Source organism: Delphinus delphis, chromosome 5 (genome assembly GCF_949987515.2).
Source record: "Delphinus delphis chromosome 5, mDelDel1.2, whole genome shotgun sequence".
Taxonomy (NCBI): Eukaryota; Metazoa; Chordata; class Mammalia; order Artiodactyla; family Delphinidae; genus Delphinus; species Delphinus delphis.
The window spans coordinates 120,598,727-120,621,059 of NC_082687.1; the positions used below are offsets into that span (position 1 = coordinate 120,598,727).

The following is a 22,333-nucleotide window of genomic DNA, read 5'->3' on the forward strand; positions in this document are numbered from 1 at the left end:
TAGCTAGAATAAGACATTAACATACTTCCATCACGATGAGGATTTGAGGCCCTTCATCTTTCCACTTTTGTCTAATTCAAGTTAGTCAGGCTAGTAAAAGAAAAGCCTTTTCCTCTTAGCAACGCAACCCGCTCCCCTTCTCTGGCCTCTTTCTTCGCTTATGTTAGTGAACTACTTCAGCCCCTGCCTTCAGTGTTAACAGTTTGTGCTTGTGAGTAACCCTCGGCTTTTGGTGATGAGAGATGTTCGAAACCTATTCTGACACAGAACCCTTCCTCGCTTCCGATTCCTCTGCTTCTTGGGGGTGGAAATAGTTTCTCCGCTTTGAAACGCTGGCAGGGAAAAAGAATGGGGGAGAAAATTGCATTTAAACTTTTAAAAGTTGAATCACGGCTGGTTGCACAGCAAAAGCTCCACAATGTGGAGAAAGTCTGAATGTGATTTGGGTTGCGCGGGGTTGGGCTGGGCGCCTTCGGGGGGAACCGGCGGGGTCGAGCCCCCGGAGCGGCGAAGGCCCGGGCCGTGGCCTCCCGCCGCATCCCCGCACCTCCCCCGCCCCCTGGCTGCGTTCGGGCTGCGCCCCCCCCCGCTGGGCACGGAGGTCGCGCGCTTGCGTGTTGCGGCCAGAGCGCCCGACCCGGAGACCGGTCCCATAAAACGCCGAGCGAGTAGGGGGCGGCGCGCAAGAAGGGAGGAGGATCGGGGACCTGCGGGGCTGGTGGGCGTTCGCGGGTGGAGACGTAGAAGATGTGACGCCGCGGCCCGGCTGTTGCCAGACCAGCGGACGCTGTGCCCGCGGTTGCAAAAGGATCCCTGGCGCTGCAGCTTCGGGAGGCGGCCCTCCCGAGAGCGGCGGCTGCGGAGACACCCAGCCCTTACTCCCAGCTCCCGGGCCGCTCGGCTCCCCGTGCTCTAGGGCCGGCGGAGAGGGAAGCGGCGGAACAGCTTGAGGCTGGGGGCCCGCGGGCGCGGCCGCGTGCCGCGTGGAGGGAGGCTGGGGGGCCGGGGCCGGGGCCGCGCCCCGGAGCGCGTCCGAGGCCGGGGCCGGGGCGCGGCGACTCCCCGCGCGGCTCCAGGGGCTCGGGGACCCCGGCAGGGCGCTGTCGGGGCCATGGCAGCCGGGAGCATCACCACGCTGCCCGCCCTGCCGGAGGACGGCGGCAGCGGCGCCTTCCCGCCCGGCCACTTCAAGGACCCCAAGCGGCTGTACTGCAAAAACGGGGGCTTCTTCCTGCGCATCCACCCCGACGGCCGAGTGGACGGGGTCCGCGAGAAGAGCGACCCTCACGGTGAGTGCTGGCCGGCTCTTCCTACTCCGTGCCGTCTCCATCCCCTGCCGTTCTCTCTCCCGCCCCTGCCTTCCAGCCTCCGCGCTCCTTCCTTCTCTTCACTCTGACCCCAGTGGGGCTTGTGGTCTCTCCCCGCGCGGCCCTCGGCGGTTTTGGGTTCACCACTCGGCCCCTCCTGCCCCGAGCTGCGGTGGCGGGTAGACGCTCGCCCAGGCTTTGGAGTGTGCCGGTTTCCACTGGTACACCAGTACCCCGGGCCCGGAGCCGCAGGGCGCCCGGGCCTTGCCGGTGACTCTCTGTGGTAATGTGAATTGCAGTTGCAGACAACCTGTCGCGTCGGGGATGCCCGGCGGCCGAGCAGAGGTGGGTGGCTCACGGAGGTGCCCCTGGCGCCCCCAGCCTGAAGTTCCGACCCCTTCTTTGTGGGATGCGCGCAGTCCCCGGGACAAAGCCAGGAGGGATCGCAGCCGAATTAAACGTTCCTTATTGGAAAGATACCTTTCCAGAGTCGTGCCCTTAAATTCCAGTTTGGTAGGATCCAAGGCAGTTGGCACACTGCTGTCACCCATCCATTTCTGTTTTTTTCCCCGAATTTCGGAAAACTGAAAAAGCAGAAAATATGGACTGTATTAATAAAGTGCTATAGACCTTTGTTGCAGTAGTGAAAAGAACTGCAAAAACTTTAATCTTCCACTTGCAGTTATTAGCTATGGGACCTTGAGCGACCCTTAACCCTTGAGCGCGTTTCCTCATCCCGAAAGGGGGGGATAATCAACCTTGCATCAGGATTGAGGATCAAATGAGGATTTATATAAAGTGCACAGAGGACTCAGTTTACTAGTATGCAGTTTCGTTTTCTGTAAAAATAAAATGAAATAAAATAAAATCTATCTGTGGTTATAGAAAGAAGATGGGCCTAAGTCATTAGTTCTCAAACTTTAGGGATGCATTAGAATCACCTGGAAGGTTTGTTATACCACATGGCTGAACCATCTCCCAGAGTTTCAGATTGCTTAGGTCTGGAGTGGGGCCTGATTTGCATTTCTAACAAGTTCCCAGGTGATGCTGACCAGGGAGCACACTTTGAGAACCCACTGGTCTAGAGGAAAGATGGAGAAAAAGGTGTAAAATGGGCTGGTAAAAATACTGATGAATTGGAAGTGAGAGAAAGAGATCAGATATATTTTAACTGTCACCCTGTAAGTGTAGGTAAAACATCTCTTTTGAAAGCTGTTTGTTCTGCCATTCCTTCCTTTATGGGTTTCAGGTGGAAAACCTGATCCTGTTTTTGCCTGAGAAAAGACCCGCAGGAGTCCGTCTTTACCTTATGATGCTAATGGCGTGTCCTTCACTTTGGAATGCGGGAGTAGGAAGTGGAGAGAGCTCTGCGGCCAAGCCTCCATTGACAAATTCGGGAATGGGAAATGTGCTTTCATAAGAATTGAGTCTTTATTGGTTCCAAAATAGCAACAAGCAAAAGATGCAGGCCTGTAATTTTTTTCAGGCCTGCCGTAATTAAAAAGTTTTCTCATGTACTATCCAGTAAATCTGAAAAGATGCTTTTAGTCCAGTCTATCGGTAGCGCTCTTCTCTATTTTGGTAACTTAAATGGATTTCACAAAATTATCTTCGTGTTTGGAGTTTGTTCTGCAGTTGTCTGCCAGGCTAGCCCAGCTGGTTAGGGCAAGGTGCACATATGTCCCAATTAGTTTTGCTCTTTTCTAGTAGCACAAAAAGGAACATGTTCTTTGACTAGAAGACAGAAGAACTCTCCCCCAGATTGGGTTCATATTGAGGCTTCCCCTAGTACTCTCTTTTTTTTTTTCAAGACATTTTATTAGTTACAGTTTTTTACTTTGACACTCTCGATACCCTATTTCCTTTAGAACAAAACTGTATAGGGGCTAGTGAGTGAGGGTAATTCTGAATTGCATACCGCATTACCACCCTTGTAAAAACAACTTAACTTTTTATTCCCAATTCTGGGCTGGGCTGTCATTTTTGTAATCTGATTTTAACTCAGTGGTACTCAACTAGGATTGGTACTGCCTGCCCCCTTCCACCTCCAGGGAACATCTAGCAATGCCTGGAGACATTTTTGGTTGTCACGCCTGGAAGGCTGCTATTGGCATTTAATAAGTAGAGGCCAGGGATGATGCTACAGTGCACAAGATACCTCCCTAATCCCTCAGCAAAAAATTTTCTGACCCTAAATGTTAGAAGTGCTAAGGTTGAGAAACCCTACCAACTTGATAACTAGCTAAAGACAAGATGTTTAAAAGTGAAGAGTAGAATATTCATCCAGATCTGTGGAGAGCACTGATTTTTTAAAATCACCTTGTACCAGGTGATAGCCTGACAAGAATGTAAACCTAAAAATGATAAATTTAGGCCACTTTTGTATAGCCCAACCTGGACATAAGTTTAAGTACAATGTTTTTTTCTGGCATGTTGAAGGCGTACTGATAGTTGACCAAACCAGGAGGAGACTGATGGGAAATATATAAGAAAAAAAATGACTTAACAATCTTCTCTGAATTACATCCCCTCCATTCCCCCGAATGAGCAAAACTGATCAGGAAATGTGGAGAAATCAGTTAACCATTGCTACAGCTTCCCTCTGAATTAAGGCCCAGATATCTAGACCTGTTTGAAACGTTGGAAAACCCAAGGCCCCATTCCTCAAACTGTTTTGCCCAATGGACCCTAAAATCTGTCATTGGAGATTTATTTCTTTGGCGTTAACACTTTCCGGACGTTTCTAAAATGCAAATACAGTCTGCTCTCCGTATCCGAGGGTTCCCTATCTGCGGAGATGAGGGTCAACAGTGCTGCGCCACGTTCCTCGAGGGACTTGAGGCTCCATGGTTGTTGGTACCTGCGGGGGATCCTGGAACCGGCCCCCCACGGATACCGAGGGAGGAGGGTCCCTCTGGAAGGAAGAGTTCAGCAGCGTTCGGATTTTACCGTTTAGCGTGGATTAAATTGCATGTGCAGTTTCTTCCCCAAAACCTGACCAGGAGGACTGGAGTTGGCGGAGCTGGGGGGCGGGGAGCTGTGAAGGATGTGGCATGAATGTGGGGCGCTGGTTAGGGGCCGGGGCCGTAGCTCAGGTTCTGGAGAGGACACGGGGCGGGGCGGGGCGGACGGCGGCAGAAAGGAAGGGATCAGACGCCTGGACGCCCGTGTTTCCAGCTTCACAGTGTTGCTGAAGATCACCTGTGCTTCTCACCTGGGTTCTCTCTTGAATTGCTTTCACAAGTTGCCTTTGAAAAGGCAACTTTCCTGCACTTTTCTTAGAATCCTGGAATAACCTGTGTTTGACACGAGAGTCTTGCTAAAAGCATGATAAAAACAAGGACGGAGCCTGTGCTTCCCCCCCCCCCCCCCCCCACCGCGTGCGCGGTGAACACCCACCACCTTCCCTTCGGCGTCCTGGATGTTTTTACAGGCCCCTTCCAAATGCCCATGGCAATGGGTAACGTTAAGTGTATGCTCTAAAGTAGTGAACCACGTGAGAACATTTTATCCCAAGCAGCACGTACAACATGTGGTGGAGTACAGTGAGGGCAAAGTATGCTGCCTGTGTGCGTTTTAGCATCAAATTTATTCCAGATGCTGTTATTTTGGAAAAAATGAAGGTAGTTAGAAGTGCTGGGTCGACCCTTGGGCCTCTCCCAGGAGGGCTTCTCCCAGGAGGGCTTCTCCCAGGAGGTGACTGCCTGCTTGCCCCACTTCTCGGCTTCCAGGCTCCAGAGGACACTGAGCCTTGAAGAGACTGAGGGACCCATCCACTCCCATGTGGAGAAGGGATGGGATCCCGGTCTGTGTGACCCCCGTGCCCTGTGCCCTGGCACATACTCCACGCAACCCCTCATCGTTAAAAACATGAACTTGCGAAATTCAAAGGGAGGCTTCAGGCCTTTTGTGTCACAGATTTTAAAGATATTCTGGGGGGGAAAAGTTTTTGTTGTTTTTTAAAGGAAGTTTGCATAGTGTAGTAATGATCTGGCTAGATTCTGTGAGTGGATTATTCTCTGTTCATGATTTACGCGCTTTGAGAAAATGCTGACACCTTAAGGTAGGAACCATGACTTCTCCATATAAGTAAACATCATAAAAGGTTTGTATCTTTTACTCTGGGAATTCTCACTAAATGTCAGCTGCTGATGAGAACATTCTGTGTGGACCATCCCGTGGAATAACTCCTCCTGGACCACATGATGTATAAAAGCACGGTCGAGGTTTATAGTTCTCTTGGTGCAGTTAACACATACGTTTAGACACTTGGTCAGTCTTTTAATGAAGATGATTTTATGTAACAAAATTATATTTGGAAAATATTTTGGAATCTTCAAAGCTGGCTATTAGCATTTTAAGGGTAATCTCTACAAAGATGAATCATTTCTCAGGATAATTAGTTTAACGCTCTCATTATGAATCCCGTTTCCTTTAAAAAGCACCTGAGATTTTTACCACGTACTGTGTGATATAAAATTCCTCAGGTACGCTGTGCATTTTGATCATTCTTTCTTTCGTGGCCAGTACCCTAGAATCCTGAACGCTCTTCTACTTCATCTCCTTTTCTCTTTTTAATTCTGGATTCTGCACCTGGTATTTTGCTTAAATCATTCTGGGCCCCAGCAGTCTTCCAGTTCAATCACATGAACTTACCCAATTTGTGGCCCTACTTCTGACCCTTGACACCATGGTCTGCCTCTGTCTTCCCGAGAATTCCTTGGCTTCTGTTACAGCACATCAACCTGGTTTCCTCTCACCCATCCGACCGTCTTTTCCTCTGGTTTCTCCTTCTTTTGGTCTTTTGCTATAATATTCCCCAAGGCTCTGTCTTGGCACTCCGCCCGTCTTTCTGTGTACTCGTGGTCCTTCGGCAGATCAATTATAGTCTTTGTCTCTGACTTCCCACCTCTGTGTTAGTACCGTGTTTCTCACTGCTCGACGGACAGATGCACTGCCACAGCCTCAACTCAACCCACGTAAAACAGACCGTAACAATTTTCTCCAACTAGCACCCTTCCTACCGAATTTGTTTGTAGTGAAATTATCCTTCTAGTCTCCAAAGCTAGACGCCTTGGAGTCTTCCCTACCTCAGTGACTTTTCCTTGCCTTGTCTCTTGGTTTCCCCTGTCCTGTATTTACCTACAACCATACCCTCCCCGACTTTCCCTCTCCAATATGACCTACCTGCTCAGTCTTATTTCCCACTCTTTGCCATCCGCGCTCCCCTGACGCTGCCAGTGCTCTGTGCTTTCACTGTAGTCTCTAATCTGACAGACCCGTCACTGTTACAATGATGGGCTTTTCCACTTGTGATCCTTGTTTTTGGAAAATCCTTCTTTTTCTTATCAATTCTTCTCTCACACCCTCCTCCCACTCCCACCTTTCTCTGGAAAGATCTTTTATGAGTCAGCTCAGTGGTCTTCTCCTTTGTGAAACTTTCCCCCAGCCTTCCCAGGGAGAATTAATTGTTTCTATCTCTGCATTTCCCATAGTACTTGGTACATATTCTTCTACGGACTTCATGATTTTGCTTGTAATTGTTTATGTCTCTTGCACTAGGGCTGTGAACTCTGTCCTCTCTGTGTCCGCTCAAAGAATGTGTGTTAAGTTCAACATGTACCCAACAAATTAGCCAAGTCTTCTAACTTCCTTTCTGATCGTCTTCTCACATCCTTCTTCTTCTCTTAGCCTTTAATTGGCCGTTAATCCTCTTACCTTACCCCAGTCCTAGGCAGGCATCAGGCCCCATTTCTTTCATACCGCCCTGTACCTGTCTTTCCTCTCCTGCATGCTATCTAAACATTCTCTCTAATAGCTTGATATATTTTAACTTCACGTCCCTCAGTTTTACTGGAAATTTCTAGTTGGCAGGGATTTTTAAAAATTCAACTGACATTACCTAGCAGTCCTTTACTCTTTTCTACTCTGAGGTCTGAGACTGCATTTACTCACCCCAGGATCCCCTTGATTCCACTGCTCAGTGAATGACAAGGCTGAGGCCCATTGAAGAGGTTCAATCTGTATTGTTGAATGAGCTAGAACTTTAAATAAATAAGCATGCGTACTTCGGCACGAGGCGTGTAAAATGGATAAATTGATTGTAGCATCACCGTAGTTCCTTCTGCAGCGACACCTCTCACATTATTCAAAGGAAGCAATAAAGGTAAAACACAATCATTTGTTAGGATTAATTTTTATTGTGGAAGATTTTCTTTTCAGCTATTGAATAACATAACATTTCTAGCCAATTCCAGAACTAGTTATAACCCTCTAATTAAAAAATACAGATCTGAGAATTCATACTTGAACCATATACTTTAATCCTTAAATCTCTCTCTCTCAAGTCTAAAACCTGTGAATCATTTTATAAATTAGGATTAAGAACTGTCTGGTTCCATTGTTAGCATCTGCTTTGGCTGTGAGGAAATGACACAAATAGTTTCATCCTAATATTCATTCAGATTTATGAGCCAGTATTCATCACAACAATCATAAAACTCTTAAAAGGACAGAAACTGTATGACAAAGTGAGTCATAGTCTTTGTGATGTGATGTCTGCAAGGGTGGGTGGGAGAGATTGCTGAATGACCAGTCTCATTCTACTGCTTTCTGAGCTGAATCATTTTATAAAGAGAAAACAATTCATGTGTTTACAGATCGTCATAACATAAATAGGAAATGGAAGAGAGTAACAGAGTCAAATAATACCCCCTTTTAAAAAGTTACTTTTTGAAATATAACATTTGATGAACAGTGTTTGTTTTGAATTGGAAATGAAATTATTTACTGCCTAATAACTTACATTTTAATTTAACACCTGCTATATGTCTTCTTTATATATTTTCATTTTTTTCTATAAATTATGTTTCTTCTCCCATCTTTTTATTTTTTTTAAAATTTTTTCTCTCGTGTCATTTGACCTTTCCCTTCTTAGCTATTTCTACCTTTGGCTTATTTGACGTGTGTGTGTGTGTGTGTGTGTGTGTGTATGTATGTATGTAGGGGCAGGTGTCATTATTCACTGGTTGGATGACTACTTGAATTGGATGGGGACTTGAGAAGAAGGTCCCTTTCATCTTGGAAATTCTGATTCTGGGATGGTATAATCTTGGATTTTGCATGGTTGGTCCTCTTTTGTTACTTTTTATCTTACTAGAATCAGAAATTTGGAGAGCCTCTCTCAGTCAAATTTAATCTTTAATCTTTAAATGTAAGATTGATTAATCTTATCTCCTTATCTTCTTTGAGGCAAAGCATTTGTCAAAACAATTATGTGAAAAGAGAAATATTCTGAGTGTGTTTCTTAGTTTTAGAAGTAGTTCTTATATACTTATATTTATACATTACTCTAAATGCAACAGTTTAGTAATGGGAATATAATGCAAGTAAAATTGGGAAGCCAATCTTGCTAACTGGTTTAGTAGAGCACAGTAGTATATGAAGAAGGCATATACAACAAGTGTTAGATTAAAAAATAGTGAATTACAGCAACACCTTCAGCTGTGACCAGGTGGGGAAAGTGAGACACAGGCTGTTTTGGAGGGAGGGTGTTAAAGCATGAGGGGTTGATGGGATCTGTCCAGCCTTAGCCAGACACCTAGGGAGATTAGGCACCATAATGACTAGGCAAAGTCCCTGTGCCATCATAGGGGAAGGGCCAGTTGTTTGACCTTCACCTCTGTATTCCTTGGACCTTGTTACTTTCTGAGTGTTTTTTCAATGAATGAAATTCTTGAGAACATGCTCTATGTCAGCTTTATGAACAATATGTTTAATCTTATTACAATCTTCTGAAACAAGTATTTTCATTTTACAGATAAGGATAGGGTTTTTGCTGTTGGCTTTTCAAAACACGATCTCTTTGTTTGCGACAAGAAGTAATTGTGCCTTCCATACTTCTTAGTGTTTAGAATTCAGTTCATGGCCAGAATTCCAGATGGATGGTGTAGCAGAAATTTGAACAGAATTAGTGATTTTAAAAAATTATTTAAACTCTTCCCAGAGCCTTTACCATGTCTAGCAGTGTTAGCCTCTGTCATCTTTTCTCCCACCCCTTGCTTTATTGCGTTCTTTTTTGTTTAGAAAGTATTTCTGTCATGATTTATTATGAAACAGCTCTTTAATGTTTAGGGGTTGTTTTCTGAAGCACTCAAAGATTTTGAAATGGCATATTTAATTTAAAAAGTAAAATAGAAGGAGTAGGACGTAATTAAGGATAAATACTGTATAAGAATGGAATGAACCTCAGAGATGGGGTCTGGAAGATTAAGATACAGAATAAGCGAAAGCATGCAGAAAATGCAAAGAGAATAACTAAAAGGGTGTTTAAAAATTACAGTTAGACCCTTTCAGGGAAATTCACGATAGGCTCCCTCTTTAAGGACATGTGGTGTAAGATTAAAAAAGCAACGAAAAGAAAAAAAGCAGATGTATTTGGACCTATTTTATTTTAATCTTCTTCACCAAGTGAGATTTTCAGTCAACCAATAATTGTTTGGATGTCTAGTATGTGAGGAAATAAAGACCAAGATAAGACAAAAAGATACAAAGAAAGTGCTTAGCCAGACACATCTAGAAATGTGTCTAAAATGAAAAATGAAACTCCTTTTTCCTTGGAATCACTTGCCTCCCTTTTTTGACTCCCCTATATTTTAAAATATAAAATATATTAAAAAAAATTTCTTGCCAACCACGCCCATCTCTTGGAGTCAATTTCTACTCTTCATTTTCCTCAATCCTCACATCCCTTTCTCGGGCCCTGTGCATTTCGGTTCTGGAGTGTCTTTTACACTCACGCTGGCCTCTGCATTGTTGCCACAGCTGCTCTCGTTCTGTCCCTGACTGTTGCCAATGGCTTCTAGCCTTTCCCATCTGTGTAAGTTTGCTAGGGCTGCCATAACAAACTACTGTGGACTGAGTGGCTCAAACAACAGAAATTAATTTTCCCGTAGTTCTGAAGCCTAGAAGTCCGAGATTAAAGTGTCTGCAGGTTTGGTCTTTCTGAGGCTTCTTCTCGGCTCACAGACAGCTGCCTTCTTGCTGCCCTTTCATCTCTCTTTGCACGCATTCAGACCTCCTCTTCTTGGTTCAGATTTGGTTAGGGCCCACCCTAATCGACTCATTTTAATTTAATCACCTCTTCAGAGGCCCTAGCTCCAAATAGTCATTTTCTGAGGTACTGAGGCCTAGGGCTTCAACATGAGTTTGGGGCAGCGGCGGGTAGGAGATACAATTCAGCCCATAACACATCTAATCAACCGGATATTGTTCTTCGGCAGAGTAATCTTTCCAGAGAGCAGCTCCGATCTTGTTATTCCTCTCCTCAGAAAAACATGGACTCGAAACAGTCCAGTCCCCTGGTACACACATCGCTTACAGATGTGGGCACTGTTAAAAGTCTATGAGAATGATAGAGAATAGGAAAGTTACCAGCAGATGAGTGGTTGTCTTATATATCAAAAAGTGGGATAAAGCTATTTTCTGGAAACTCTATATAGGTAGTAAGCTTGATGTAGTTCCTTGAAAAAAAAAAAATTCCAAGAGTCTTGAGAATACTGAGAAAACAAAATAACACAGAAAGTAGTAAATAGGGTGATATATAATGGGAGAGTAGTAACATACATAGGCTTGATATGTTCATTTCAGTGGAATATCAGACCAAACTTCTCATAATAACCTTCTACAAAAGAAATACATTTTCTTTGGGAGAGAGTCTAGAGTTTTTCATGTTTGGGTTTCTAAGGCCAGGCTAAGGACTGTATCACTTTTAATGAACTGGAAGTATGCTTTCCCTCTAAAAGGTAAAAAATTGAAGATAAATTGGTGATATGAATTTATTATCATAATCTGAAAGTATTCTTAATAGACAGCTGACTCTGTTTTCTAATTACCACCCAAACGTGAAGCTTTAGATTCTTATTCTGATTCAGGGTTATAATTTTTGCTAGACTTTCCACCCAACTTTTAACGGCAGGGTAGCTCACATCCCCATACAGCAGGAGAATTCATGTAGTGATTTACACGTATGTTTTGCAGCTCAACTAATTTTTCTTGGAACGCATTGCAGGAAGTTACATTACTCAAAAAATAGATAGTCTTTGAGTGTTTTAATGAGATTAGGGTGAAAAAAACCCAGTTGGGATATCTATTTGGTTATACCTACGTTGAATATTTTCCAGACTTAAGTTATTTTTGGCTGTGCTTAATGATGTAGGACTGTAGAGCTTTTGTGTCGTAGAATTCTGGAGACTCTTGGCGTTGCCCATGGTATCACCTCCAGAAGGGATTGGCTGTTCCTTGTAGGCACCTCTGTTTTTCTAGAAGGAGCCTAATGCTCACCATGGCTGACAGTTAAAGCACATGGTTCTTTACAATTCAGCCCATAGGCCAGAGAGCAGCACTTTTTTAAGGTCCTGCTGTGGGAAATAATATTTATGGAGGCCTGACTCAAGGATCTATAGTACATCTTTCCTCCGGGTTGTGGATTTTAACATGGGTGGTCCATGGACAAGCTTCAGGTTTCCATAAGCTCCTGAAAATAGATGCAAAATATTATCTCAGGGTGTTGTTTCTGAGGAGAAGATACATAGCATTTTATCAGGTTCTCAAAAAGTTGTCCATGGTCCAAAATATGTTAAGGATACTACCACTAATAACTAAGGTATATCTTCTAATTAACCTGACCAGCGAGGGAACCAATTTGAATACGTTGGTGTGAGACTGTAGTTTATGGTAAACGATTTTCAAAAGTAACATCTCTCTGAAACTGGTGTCTGTGTTAATTCTAAGAAATATGTAAAGCTGCTGTTTATCTCATTACATAGTATCCCCTCTGAGGACTCCTGAGAGAATTTCTCTGTGGTAACCGTGTCAGGACTAGTTACGCTTCTCCTTAGTGGCCAGTTTGTTCTAACCTTATGGACTCCGGGAAGCTTGTTATGGCTACTGGCTTCTAGAAAGCCGAATATGTGGTGTGCTTCTACCAAGTATAGTAATCTCAGTCCTGGCTTCACCAATTTTTAACTCTTTTTTCTACTTGCCTTATTAAAAAGCCATCTTTAAAGTTTCTGTTTGTTTGGTTTTGGTCTTGGTATCTTGTCAATATCTTTGTAACTCATCGTAAATATTAAGTTGTACCTCAATAAAAATAATGTATTTTTTGATTTGCCATTTTAACCACAAAATTTCTACTATATTGTCATATATAGCATTGGGTGCTGGGGATTAAAAGGCAGATAATGTAGGCACCTACCACCTGAAACTAACACAATACTTTAAGTCAATTAAAATTGAATTAAAAATATTTTAATTCAATTAAAAAAATGTAGGCCTCTGCCCCTTAAGGTGTATATTGTCCGGCAGGATAATAAAGAGATGTAAGTCAGGAAAAAAAAAAAAAGAGATGTAAGTCAGTAAGGACACTGAAATGTTACGCTGCTTTGCTTGTGTTGTGTCCTGGGGGAAGAGTGAGATCGTACTGCGGAGGACGGTAATTCTACAGGGAAGTCAGAAAAGGCTTCAGACAGGAGGGACTGCTGGCCTGGGTGTTGGGAGGCAACTAGGTGTTGCCCGGCAGCTGACTGTGTTATCTAATTGCCACCAAAAAGTGATGCTTTAGGTCCTTATTCTAAACAGAGTTAACAGTTTTTGCTAGACCCTCTATACCACTTTTAACAGCAGTATGGCCAACATTCCCATACAGCAGCAGAATTCATCTGGTTATTTATATGTGTTTAGCAACTCAACTAATTTTTCTTGGAAGACTCATAAGGGCACGCAGGCCAAGGAAGCAGCTCCAGGTTTGGTATGCTTTGGGAACTGCAAACATTTTGGCATGGCCAGAGTGTAGGGTTATAGTAAGAGGTAAGGCCAGCCACGTAGGAAGGGCCAGGATTCTTTTTTTTTTTTTTTTAATTGAAGTACAGTTGATTTACAAAGTTGTGTTAGTTTCTGGTGTACAGCAAATGATTCAGTTGTACATACACATATATCTATTTCTTTTTGGATTCTTTTCCCTTATAGGTTATTACAAAATATTGGGTATCATTCCCTGTGCAGTATATCTTTGTTGTTTATCCACTCTTTATATAAGAGTTTGCATCTGTTAGTCCCAAACTCTCAGTCCAACCTTCCCTCGCTCCCTCTCCCGCTTGACAACCACAAGTCTGATCTTTATGTCTGTGAGTCTGTTTCTGTTCATAGATAAGTTCATTTGTGTCATATTTTAGATTCCACATGTGAATGATATCATATGGTATTTGTCTTTCTGACTTTGCTTAGTATGATGATCTCTGGGTCCATTCATGCAGCTGCAAATGGCATTATTTCATTCTTTTTTATGGCTGAGTAATATTCCATTATATATATATATATACCACATCTTCTTTATCCATTCATCTGTTGAGGGACATTTAGGTTGTTTCCATGTCTTGGCTATTGTAAATAGTGCTGCTATGAACACAGGGGTGCATGTATCTTTTCGAATTATAGTTTTGTCCTGATGTATGGAAGGGCCTGGATTGTGATGGACTTTGTAAGCCATGCTAACAATTTGGTCTTTATCCTCAAGGCAGTGGGGAGTCAGTGAAAGAGTTTAATCATAAGAATAAGAATATCAGATTTGGGCATTTGTAAAATCACTCAGGCAGGTGTGTGGGATGGATCGAAGGGTATAAGGCTGGGAGTAGGGAGGAGAGTTAGGAAATGTATTGTGATCCAGTTGAGAAACGTAGCTCTCTTACATCACTGTCTGGCACGTCATAAGTGAGGTACATACATTAGAAGAGAAGGGTCTCCATTTTGTCAAGAGAAAAAAGGAAATTATTGGACTTCTGTCCAGGCCAGAACCCAAGATGGCTGTGCTCTTGTTGAGACATATTGGCTGTCATTGCCTCTGTGCCCACCTTGGTCCTCAGCTCTGTATCAGAAATGCTGTTCCTTTGGAAACCACAGCCAGAGAAGAGATGGAGAGGTTCTGGAATAACAACAGTGGTTCAGAGCACCCTTTGTCTCCCCATATCGCTATCGGTAGCTGGTCTCTTCCCATGGTGATGTCCATTTGCCACCGTGACACTGGTATTGCCTTGAGTGCAGGGGTCTCTCTTTTTGCTTGTCGGCCCTTTTGATCCCTGGGAGCTTTGAGTCTCATTTGGAACTTGTGAAGTCCCTGTATTTGGGGCCAGCACTGGTCCACACAGCCAGATATGCACTCCTCCTCCTTCTCATGTGTCACACGTGGAATGGGATCTGACTCCTGATGTGGGATCAGGAAAGGGCCTGACAGTTCCCCAGCTATACCAGTCAGGAGTGCTTGTCTTGGTTCTTACTGTGTTGTCCTCTGTAGGGCTGGCAGCCCTGTGAAGAGCCGAAGTTCCCAGCATCATCTTCCTACAAATTATTACACTGACCTGTCTTCCTGCTTGTCACTCCTGTCTTCAGCCAGGGCAAAGTTCTCCTGATTTGTTTAGACCCTTTTGTGCTTGCAGATCCCCTTGGAGCTCAGCAGTAGAGGACCTTATAGAACCATAGTAGTGGAAAAGGGTCCAGTTTTCCCCTTATTTCTTTCTTTTTATTTTATTTTATTTTATTTTTGCGGTACGCGGGCCTCTCACTGTTGTGGCCTCCCCCATTGCGGAGCACAGGCTCCGGACGCGCAGGCTCAGCGGCCATGGCTCACGGGCCCAGCCGCTCCGCGGCATGTGGGATCCTCCCGGACCGGGGCACGAACCCGTGTCCCCTGCATCGGCAGGCGGACTCTCAACCACTGCGCCACCAGGAAAGCCCCCCCTTATTTCTTTCTAAAGGTGGAGTGACTGCAATAACTCCCTTTTCCTGACTGTAGCCTGCAGCCTACTCTGGGCCTGGGAGTGCTCAGTCTTTCTTCATATTAGGCCTTGCTTTGTGCTGAGGGTCACCTTTTGGCTCCTTCTTCCTGAGACAGTGGAAACGATGCCAGCTCTGTGGCCTCTGCTGTCGGGACTGGGAGTGGGGCTTTGGGTCCCACTGCCTGTGGGTTGCTGGCTTAAGGACAATTCTGTTCATTGGTCAGAGCCCAGGGTCTTTAGCACCAACACAGTGTGACTGAAAGAAGAGAGGGGTGTTGGAGGGGGGAATTAGCCTGTCCCGGCTAGAGGCAGATAAAGAGAGTGAGTTGGCTCTTGGAGCAGGTGCTTTGGGGAGAAGATATACAGCTTTTGATGCAAGAGGAAGATCCAGAAAATTATCATTGAACCTATTAATGGTTATTTCTTTTCCTTGCATTTACAGAAAAACCAAGCCTCTTAGTGTCATGTTTTCTAAACCAAATTCATGTGACAGCTTTTTCTGAAACGGAATTAAAAAGATCATTTTGTCTTTGGAAACAAAAAGGAAGTTATTGGAATAACACAAAAAAATACCCCGTTTATAAAAATGCACACACACAAAAGAACTATATACTTATGGAGTAAATAGGTAGGCTAAGAGCTGAAAAGGATGTATATACCAAACTGCTAACTCGTGCTTATAACTTTGGAGAGGGGGCTAGGATTGAGAGAGAAGAAATGAAGAGGAATCTTTACTTCTTTATCTATGTATTTGGAAAATTTTAACAATTCTATATCCACATATTATTTATATAAAGATTTCTGAGAAGGATGAATGGAGTGAGGGAGCAGAGACAGATGGTGGATACTATTCTCTGGGGTATGTGAATATGAAGGGACAGAGAGAGATGAGATGGTAACCAAGAGGCTTCTGTCTTGGGAGGGTGGAGCTATGGGTGGGGTCTTCGGCCATCTGTCACACAGATGGACGCAGCACCCTAGTTGACTGATTGTTGGTGAGCAGCGCCCAGGCCTATGCCTGCCCCCTGGAAGGAATCCACTTCTCACTCCTTCATCCATTCTTTGGCTTATTTCCTCTTAAGCCCCACTCAGATGCATGGCCTTGGTCGTTATCAGTAAAACTTTGCTTTACTTTGCTTTGGGAAATGGTGCTTAATTAGTACTAATTATTTCTAATTCACTGTACATTCTAAGTCAAAGCATACCAAAAATCTAAATCTCAACGTATTCTGCATAATATCGATTACTTTTTTAAGGTGAATCATAACCGTGTTCTTTGGGAAAGTCCTGTACTGGTGCAGCAGTGGGCTGGAAGAGACATGAAGGGACTGGATCAGATCACAGAGGGATGGAGTCAGTTTAATGGAAGCAAGGAGCTCTGGGAAGGGAGGAGACCAGCGCGAGTGCAGTTTGGACTGACCCTGTGGACGGGGTTTGACGTCCGAGCAGCCGTGCTCACTGAAGGTCAGCCTGACTTTGGAGTCTCATCACAGAGGCTAGCCCTGCTGGTGAAGATGTTGCCAAGGGCAACAGCTAAACAGCTGCTTATCTCCTGACCACCTAGCAATTCAATTTGTAGGAGGACTGAATTAGTCAGGTTCTCCAGAGAAACAGAACCATTAGGAGGTACAGATGAGATAGAGTAGGAGAGGGAAGGAGGGATTTATTTTAAGAAATTGATTCATGTGATTATGGAAGCTGGAAACCTGTTAGGCTGGAGACCCAGAGGAGAGCCAGTGTTGTAGTTCAAGTTCAGAAGGCCGTCTGCTGGCAGAATTCCTTCTTGCTCAGGGAAGGTCAGTCTTTTGTTCTACTAGGCCTTCAAGTGATTGGATGAGGCCACCCACATTATGGGGGACAGTCCACTTTATTCAAAGTCCACCACTTCAGATATAAACCTCATCCAAAAACATCCCTCACAGAAGCATCCAGAATAATGTTTGACCAAATATCTGGGCACCATGGCCCAGCCAAGTTGACACATGACATTAACCACCGCAGGGCCCTTGTTGGCATAAATCCTAGACTGGCCTAAGTGTTCAACCCTGACTTGGATAGGACCCGCTTATTCACAGCGATACCCAAGGACGTGGGGCGGAGGGTTCCTGAGAGAGGCACGAGACTGACCTCCTCTTCATGCTGAGATCGTTTTGCTTTGGTCCCCACTGAGACCCCAAGGAGGCTTCACCTTCCATGACTGGTGCTTGCCAGGGAACACGGAGGCTAGCTTCTTTCTCCTCCCCGCCTTCTCCCTCCTCTCCTCCCTTTTCCTCTTCTAAATTGAGATATAATTGACATACAGCATTGTACTAGTTTTAGTTATACAACATAATGATTTGATATATGTATATATTATGAACTGATCACCACAGTAAGTTTAGTTAACATCTATCATCTCACATAGATACAGATTTTTTTTTCTTATGAGAACTTTTAAGATCTACCCTTCTAGCAACTTGTAATTATACAGCACAGTATTGTTAACTATAGTCACCGTACCATACATTACATCCCCAGGACTTAATTATCTTATAATTTGAGGTTTGTGCATTTACACCTCCTTTACCCATTTTGTCCACCTTCCTAGCCCCCCGGCTCGGCAGTTGATTAATCAATCTGTTCTCTGTATCTAAGAGTTTTTTTTTTTAGAGTCCACATATAAATGATATCATACAGTATACATCTTTGTCTGACTTATTTCACGTAGCATAATGCCCTTAAGCTCCATCCAAATGGATCAGGATTTCCTTCTTTTTTATGGCTGAATAATATTCGTGTGTGTGTGTGTGTGTGTGTGTGTGTGTGTGTGTGTGTGTGTGTGTGTATTTCACATTTTCTTTATACATTCATCCATCAGTGATGGACACAAGTGGTTTCCATGTCTTGGCTATTGTCAACAGTGCTGCAGTGAACATGGGTGCAGATTTTCTTTTTGAGTTAGTGATTTCGTTTTCTTTGTATAAATACCCACAAGTGGAATTGTGGGATCATATGGTAGTTTTATTTTTAATTTTCGGAGGAACCTCTGTACTGTTTTTCATTAGCTTTTTTCTTCTGGTTCTCTTTTCCTTCCCCCCAACACACGTGAGTTAGTTTTGCTTCCTTAGGATTTCTGAAAACAAGAATAATGATCCTATTCCAGAAGAAAGGATATTATTAAAATCAACAAACAAAAAAGGATTCCCAACAAGTCAGAGTAATACTTAATGTGGAGATGTTTGAGGCTGTCGCCTGTGGTCACAGATAACATCACTGCTGTCCCTGGTCTCCACCAGCTGCCAGATACTCCACAGGCTGCCCTGCTCGTCCCTCATCACAGAAGTGAACTGGGCCTCAGATGCCTGTTTCTGAGGACCAGACAGCAGAGGGCAGTTGAGGCTGCAGTCTGATTGGGTAGGTGTTAGTTTTTTTTTAAAGTCATATTCTAGTCTGTGATTGGAAACGTCTGTTGCTTCTGTCTTACATCATCCTCAAACTAGCATTGATTAGAAGCAGGGGTATCAGCATAACTAGAGGCACTTCTGTTGTCAGTTGTCTGAGCCTCATGAGAGGTCCAAGATGACACAGAAGTAAGGGAAGGGGGAGATCAGATGCCTTTCTACTTCACTGGCACTGCTGGGAGAGAGCAGGGGATGTGAGGGGCTTTGATTAGGTGCTGGGCCAAGAGCGGGGGAGTTTCTCCATGTACCGCCCGTCTCCCTTATCCGCACCCTGGACTGTTGGGTCTCCTTAACTGGGCCTCTTTGTTTATCTTTATGTCCTCAGGGGCAAGGTGCCTCCCCACTGGGAAGCTAAAAGGCCATGCCAGACAACACCACCAGATACACAGAGATTTCAGTGTGCCTATTTTGTAGCGAAATGGCACGAAATGACAAACCCTCTTTGGTGGCTTAGTTGCTGTTTAAAAAAAAAAAGAGAGAAAGAAAAGACAAATGTCTTCCACTAAATGATGAGCTTAGTTTGGTCAGCGCAGTGTGAGTGAATATGTTTTAGGTATGGGAACACCGAGGGACCCTAGGTCTGCGATCTTCGGTTTTTCTTTGAAGCAGGAGGCAGTGTTATCTCCGGGAGGGAGGTATGGCTGTGGGCTGGGCCTGTAGAGCCAGCTCTAAGTCTTATGGCTGCCGTAGAGCATGGGAGAGGACAGAGACCGGGATGTGCCCACAGTCGCTCATGGCTCACTTGAGGCTGGAGACCCACATTCATAACAACACCAGTCTGGATGGTTGTGTTACTTCCGGGGACGTTTCCACTGTGCAGGTTCAACAGCGCAAGTGCAGGAGTGGAGAAGCCAGATGGCTATATTGATCCAAAAATTGGAGCTTCGATTGCAGAAGTGCGAGAAAGAAAAAGCAGAACTGAGTTATGCCCCGCAGAGCTCAGAGTGATAAGGAGGGAAGCCCAAGAGGCTACGGACGGGTAGATAACTGAACCTGACTCCACCATTTAAGTCAAAGCGGCTGAAGGACCAGCCGAAGGAAATGAGGTTATGCCATGTCGGAGTTTGAGATGAAGCCGCTCTCGAGTGATGGCACGGCCGTGAGAGTGGTGAATGCAGGTTGCTAGACTCGATGTTGGTGGGTCTTCTGCGTGAACAGTGCCATCTCTCTAGATGACGGCAAGGGAGGCGGGGTGCCTAATTCCAAGGTCTTCAGTGAGTGACAGTGACGGTCAGTGGATAGCACTGACAAGGAGGAAGAGGGGGTATGGACCTTGAAGGATGAAAGACTTCAGTGTGGTCGTGGGAAATTTATATCGTAGCTGCCGTTGCAGGAAGCCAGAAAACAGCTGCATATGCTGAGAGGGGAGAGGCCGGATTCCAGTGGAAAATGGCTCTTTGGAAGAATTGGCTGGACCCCAGTGTGCTTAGTTCCCAGTGGTGTTGCAATGGCCTGTGATGACCAGCAGCCCTTAGGGTTTGAGTGTTGCAAGGGGGAGAGGTCTGGGTGGGGTAAGGAAAACATCTTTTGGTCAAAGCAACTGTTTCCTATTTTTAAAAACATCGGTGTTGGGACAGGTCATCTGCAAAGCACCTTCCTGGTTTAAAAGTTCTTTCCACGAATCTGAAAAAATGCACGTCAGGAGTTTGATCCCTTGTTATTGTCCAGCTGGAAGAATATGCCTAGATTCTGAATAATCTTTTCTTCATGTGAAAATCACCGTTCCCATAGAGATAGAAAGTAAAATACTTTAGAAATTCTTGGGGGGGGGGGAGGTAATTGCAGTAAAAGGTATGAGTTGAACAAAGTGAGCTGTATTTTGTGTCTGGTCTTGGAACAGTTTACTTGGGAGGGTGACTCCCTTCCATGCCTGAGATAAGAGGTTTCCATTCAGAGCATCTCAAGAAGAATCACTTTCTGTGCCTGAAGCCTTTCCTATTCCTCTAAAAATAATGTCGAGATAATGGTGGATGCCTTTATAGATGTCTGATTTTTTTTTCTCTTTTTAGTAACCTCATATATCTTTTGGAGGAAGCAGAAAGGATAAATTAAATCAGGGGAGCAGACAGGGCAAGGGAGGTAGAAAGTGAAGAGGGAAAGGAAGAAAGAGAAGAAAAACAAACACACACCCAGGAGTATGCAAGAGAAGATTTAGGTTGAAACAGACTTTCATATTCAAAACTCCTGAGTAATTAGTTTTGTGGGCTCTTGGCATTCTCTTCAGAGAGGTATTCCAACTCTGGGAAGGAGACAGGAGCAAAAGAAAACAAAATGATGACTTTCCGTGGCACAGAGAAAGGAAATACATTCAACAATTGTGATTCTAGGCTCCTTTTTTGGGATCGAAGTGTGAGTACTAGAGCCAGATGCTATTTGCTTTGCTATTTGTGTACTTTTGTGACTTTTTTTTAAAACTTTATAAACTATAGCAATTAACTCTTTGTCTTTTTATTAAGAGGAATAAGAAGACACAGTATAAGGAGATTTTCTTTGGGGAGATAAATTCCCTTACTTCTTGGTATTTTTCTCGATTCGCCGGTTTTCCCCCTACCCTCTCCATCATCACACAACTCATTGCTTGGAACAAGGCACAGTTTCAGCGTTATTTCAACCAGCTATTTCTTGAAGAATGGCAGATGAGAAAATAATAGAGTGACATGCTTCTCAGGGCAGTTTGGCTCTGCAGCCAGCAAGAGAAGGAGGGTTAGGACCGCTGACTTTTGACCCTGGGTCCTTAGGTGATCTTGGGCAAAGCAATCCACCAGCCCGGGACTCTGCTTCCTTATCTTGAACCGAAAAGTCTGCACTAGATGATTTCCAAGGGCCAAGCGCTAAGGATTTTTGACTCAAATTCTGCTGGAGGGTTTTGACAATCGGTTTTGGGGAAGGGCTGATAATATCATCAGAAATAGGCATGGCCAAAGGAAAAAAGCGTGTGAACCCAGAAAACAGGGCACTTCGTGTCAGGCGTGTCCCTGGAGATGGCCAGTGATGATCTTAAAGCAAAAGACGTATGGGGGCAACCAGTGACTGTACACGTGGCTGTAGGGGACACCTGCTGTTACCAGAGTTCAGTGCAGAGGGAGAACGACAACAGGAGCTGGCTTTCTAAATAGGGGCTAGATTTGATTCACTCCCTAACTAGACTGTGTTGAACAGCTATTGAAATCAGAGAAAAATGCAAAACTATAATCAAGTCGTTGTTCTTTCTGCCCTGGTCCTACCCCCGGCCCCCTCTCCCCTTTATTCTCACTCCTCTGTTAAGGTCATTCTTGTCTTCCACATTTGTGCAGGCAACAGGTAGACCTGGGTTTAGGTCTCAGCTGTGCCTTTCTAGTTGTATGATCTTGGGTGAAATTACTTCATTTCTTTAAATACCAGTTTCCTCATCTGCCAAGCAGGGATGCTAGCTAAGAATAGCCCCCGTGTTAATAATGTTGTATTGATATGTCAGATAGTGAGCCCTTAGTGAATGTTAGCTGTGACTGCTGTTTACTGTTCCTGAAGCTCCCTTTTATAGACTTATATCTCGTCTGTCCTCCAGTGCTTGAGAAATCTATTGCTGTGTAACAAACATCTCAAAATTTAATGCTCTAAAATCACCATTTTATTATTTCTCATGATTCTGTGTATGGACTGTCGTTCAGCTGGATGGTTCTTCTGCTAGCATAGCAGCGGCAGTCAAATGGTGGCTGGAACAGGAATACCTAAAATGGCTTTACTTAGGTGTCTGGTGCCTTGGCAGGGTAACTGAAACTCC

The 22,333-nt window shown here is 44.4% G+C and overlaps 2 protein-coding genes across 3 annotated transcripts in view; both read left to right on the plus strand.

Moving 5' to 3' along the window:
• Positions 1-685: 685 nt before the first annotated feature.
• The window catches only part of FGF2 (fibroblast growth factor 2), a 54,877-nt gene continuing 33,229 nt past the window's right edge, over positions 686-22,333 (plus strand). The window contains exon 1 of the mRNA XM_060012949.1: positions 686-1,289. Coding sequence (XP_059868932.1) covers positions 1,112-1,289 — 178 coding nt within the window. The 5' untranslated portion in view covers positions 686-1,111. The remainder of the gene's footprint in view (positions 1,290-22,333) is intronic.
• Positions 14,162-14,767, plus strand: LOC132426147 (succinate dehydrogenase cytochrome b560 subunit, mitochondrial-like). 2 transcript variants are annotated; one of them, XM_060012951.1, is made up of 3 exons: positions 14,162-14,238; positions 14,341-14,406; positions 14,569-14,767. In XM_060012951.1, the coding sequence occupies exons 1-3, from the start codon at positions 14,162-14,164 to the stop codon at positions 14,765-14,767; spliced, it is 342 nt and encodes a 113-aa protein (XP_059868934.1). The 2 variants fall into 2 exon arrangements, with proteins under 2 accessions (XP_059868934.1, XP_059868933.1); XM_060012950.1 differs by having other exon boundaries at positions 14,162-14,406.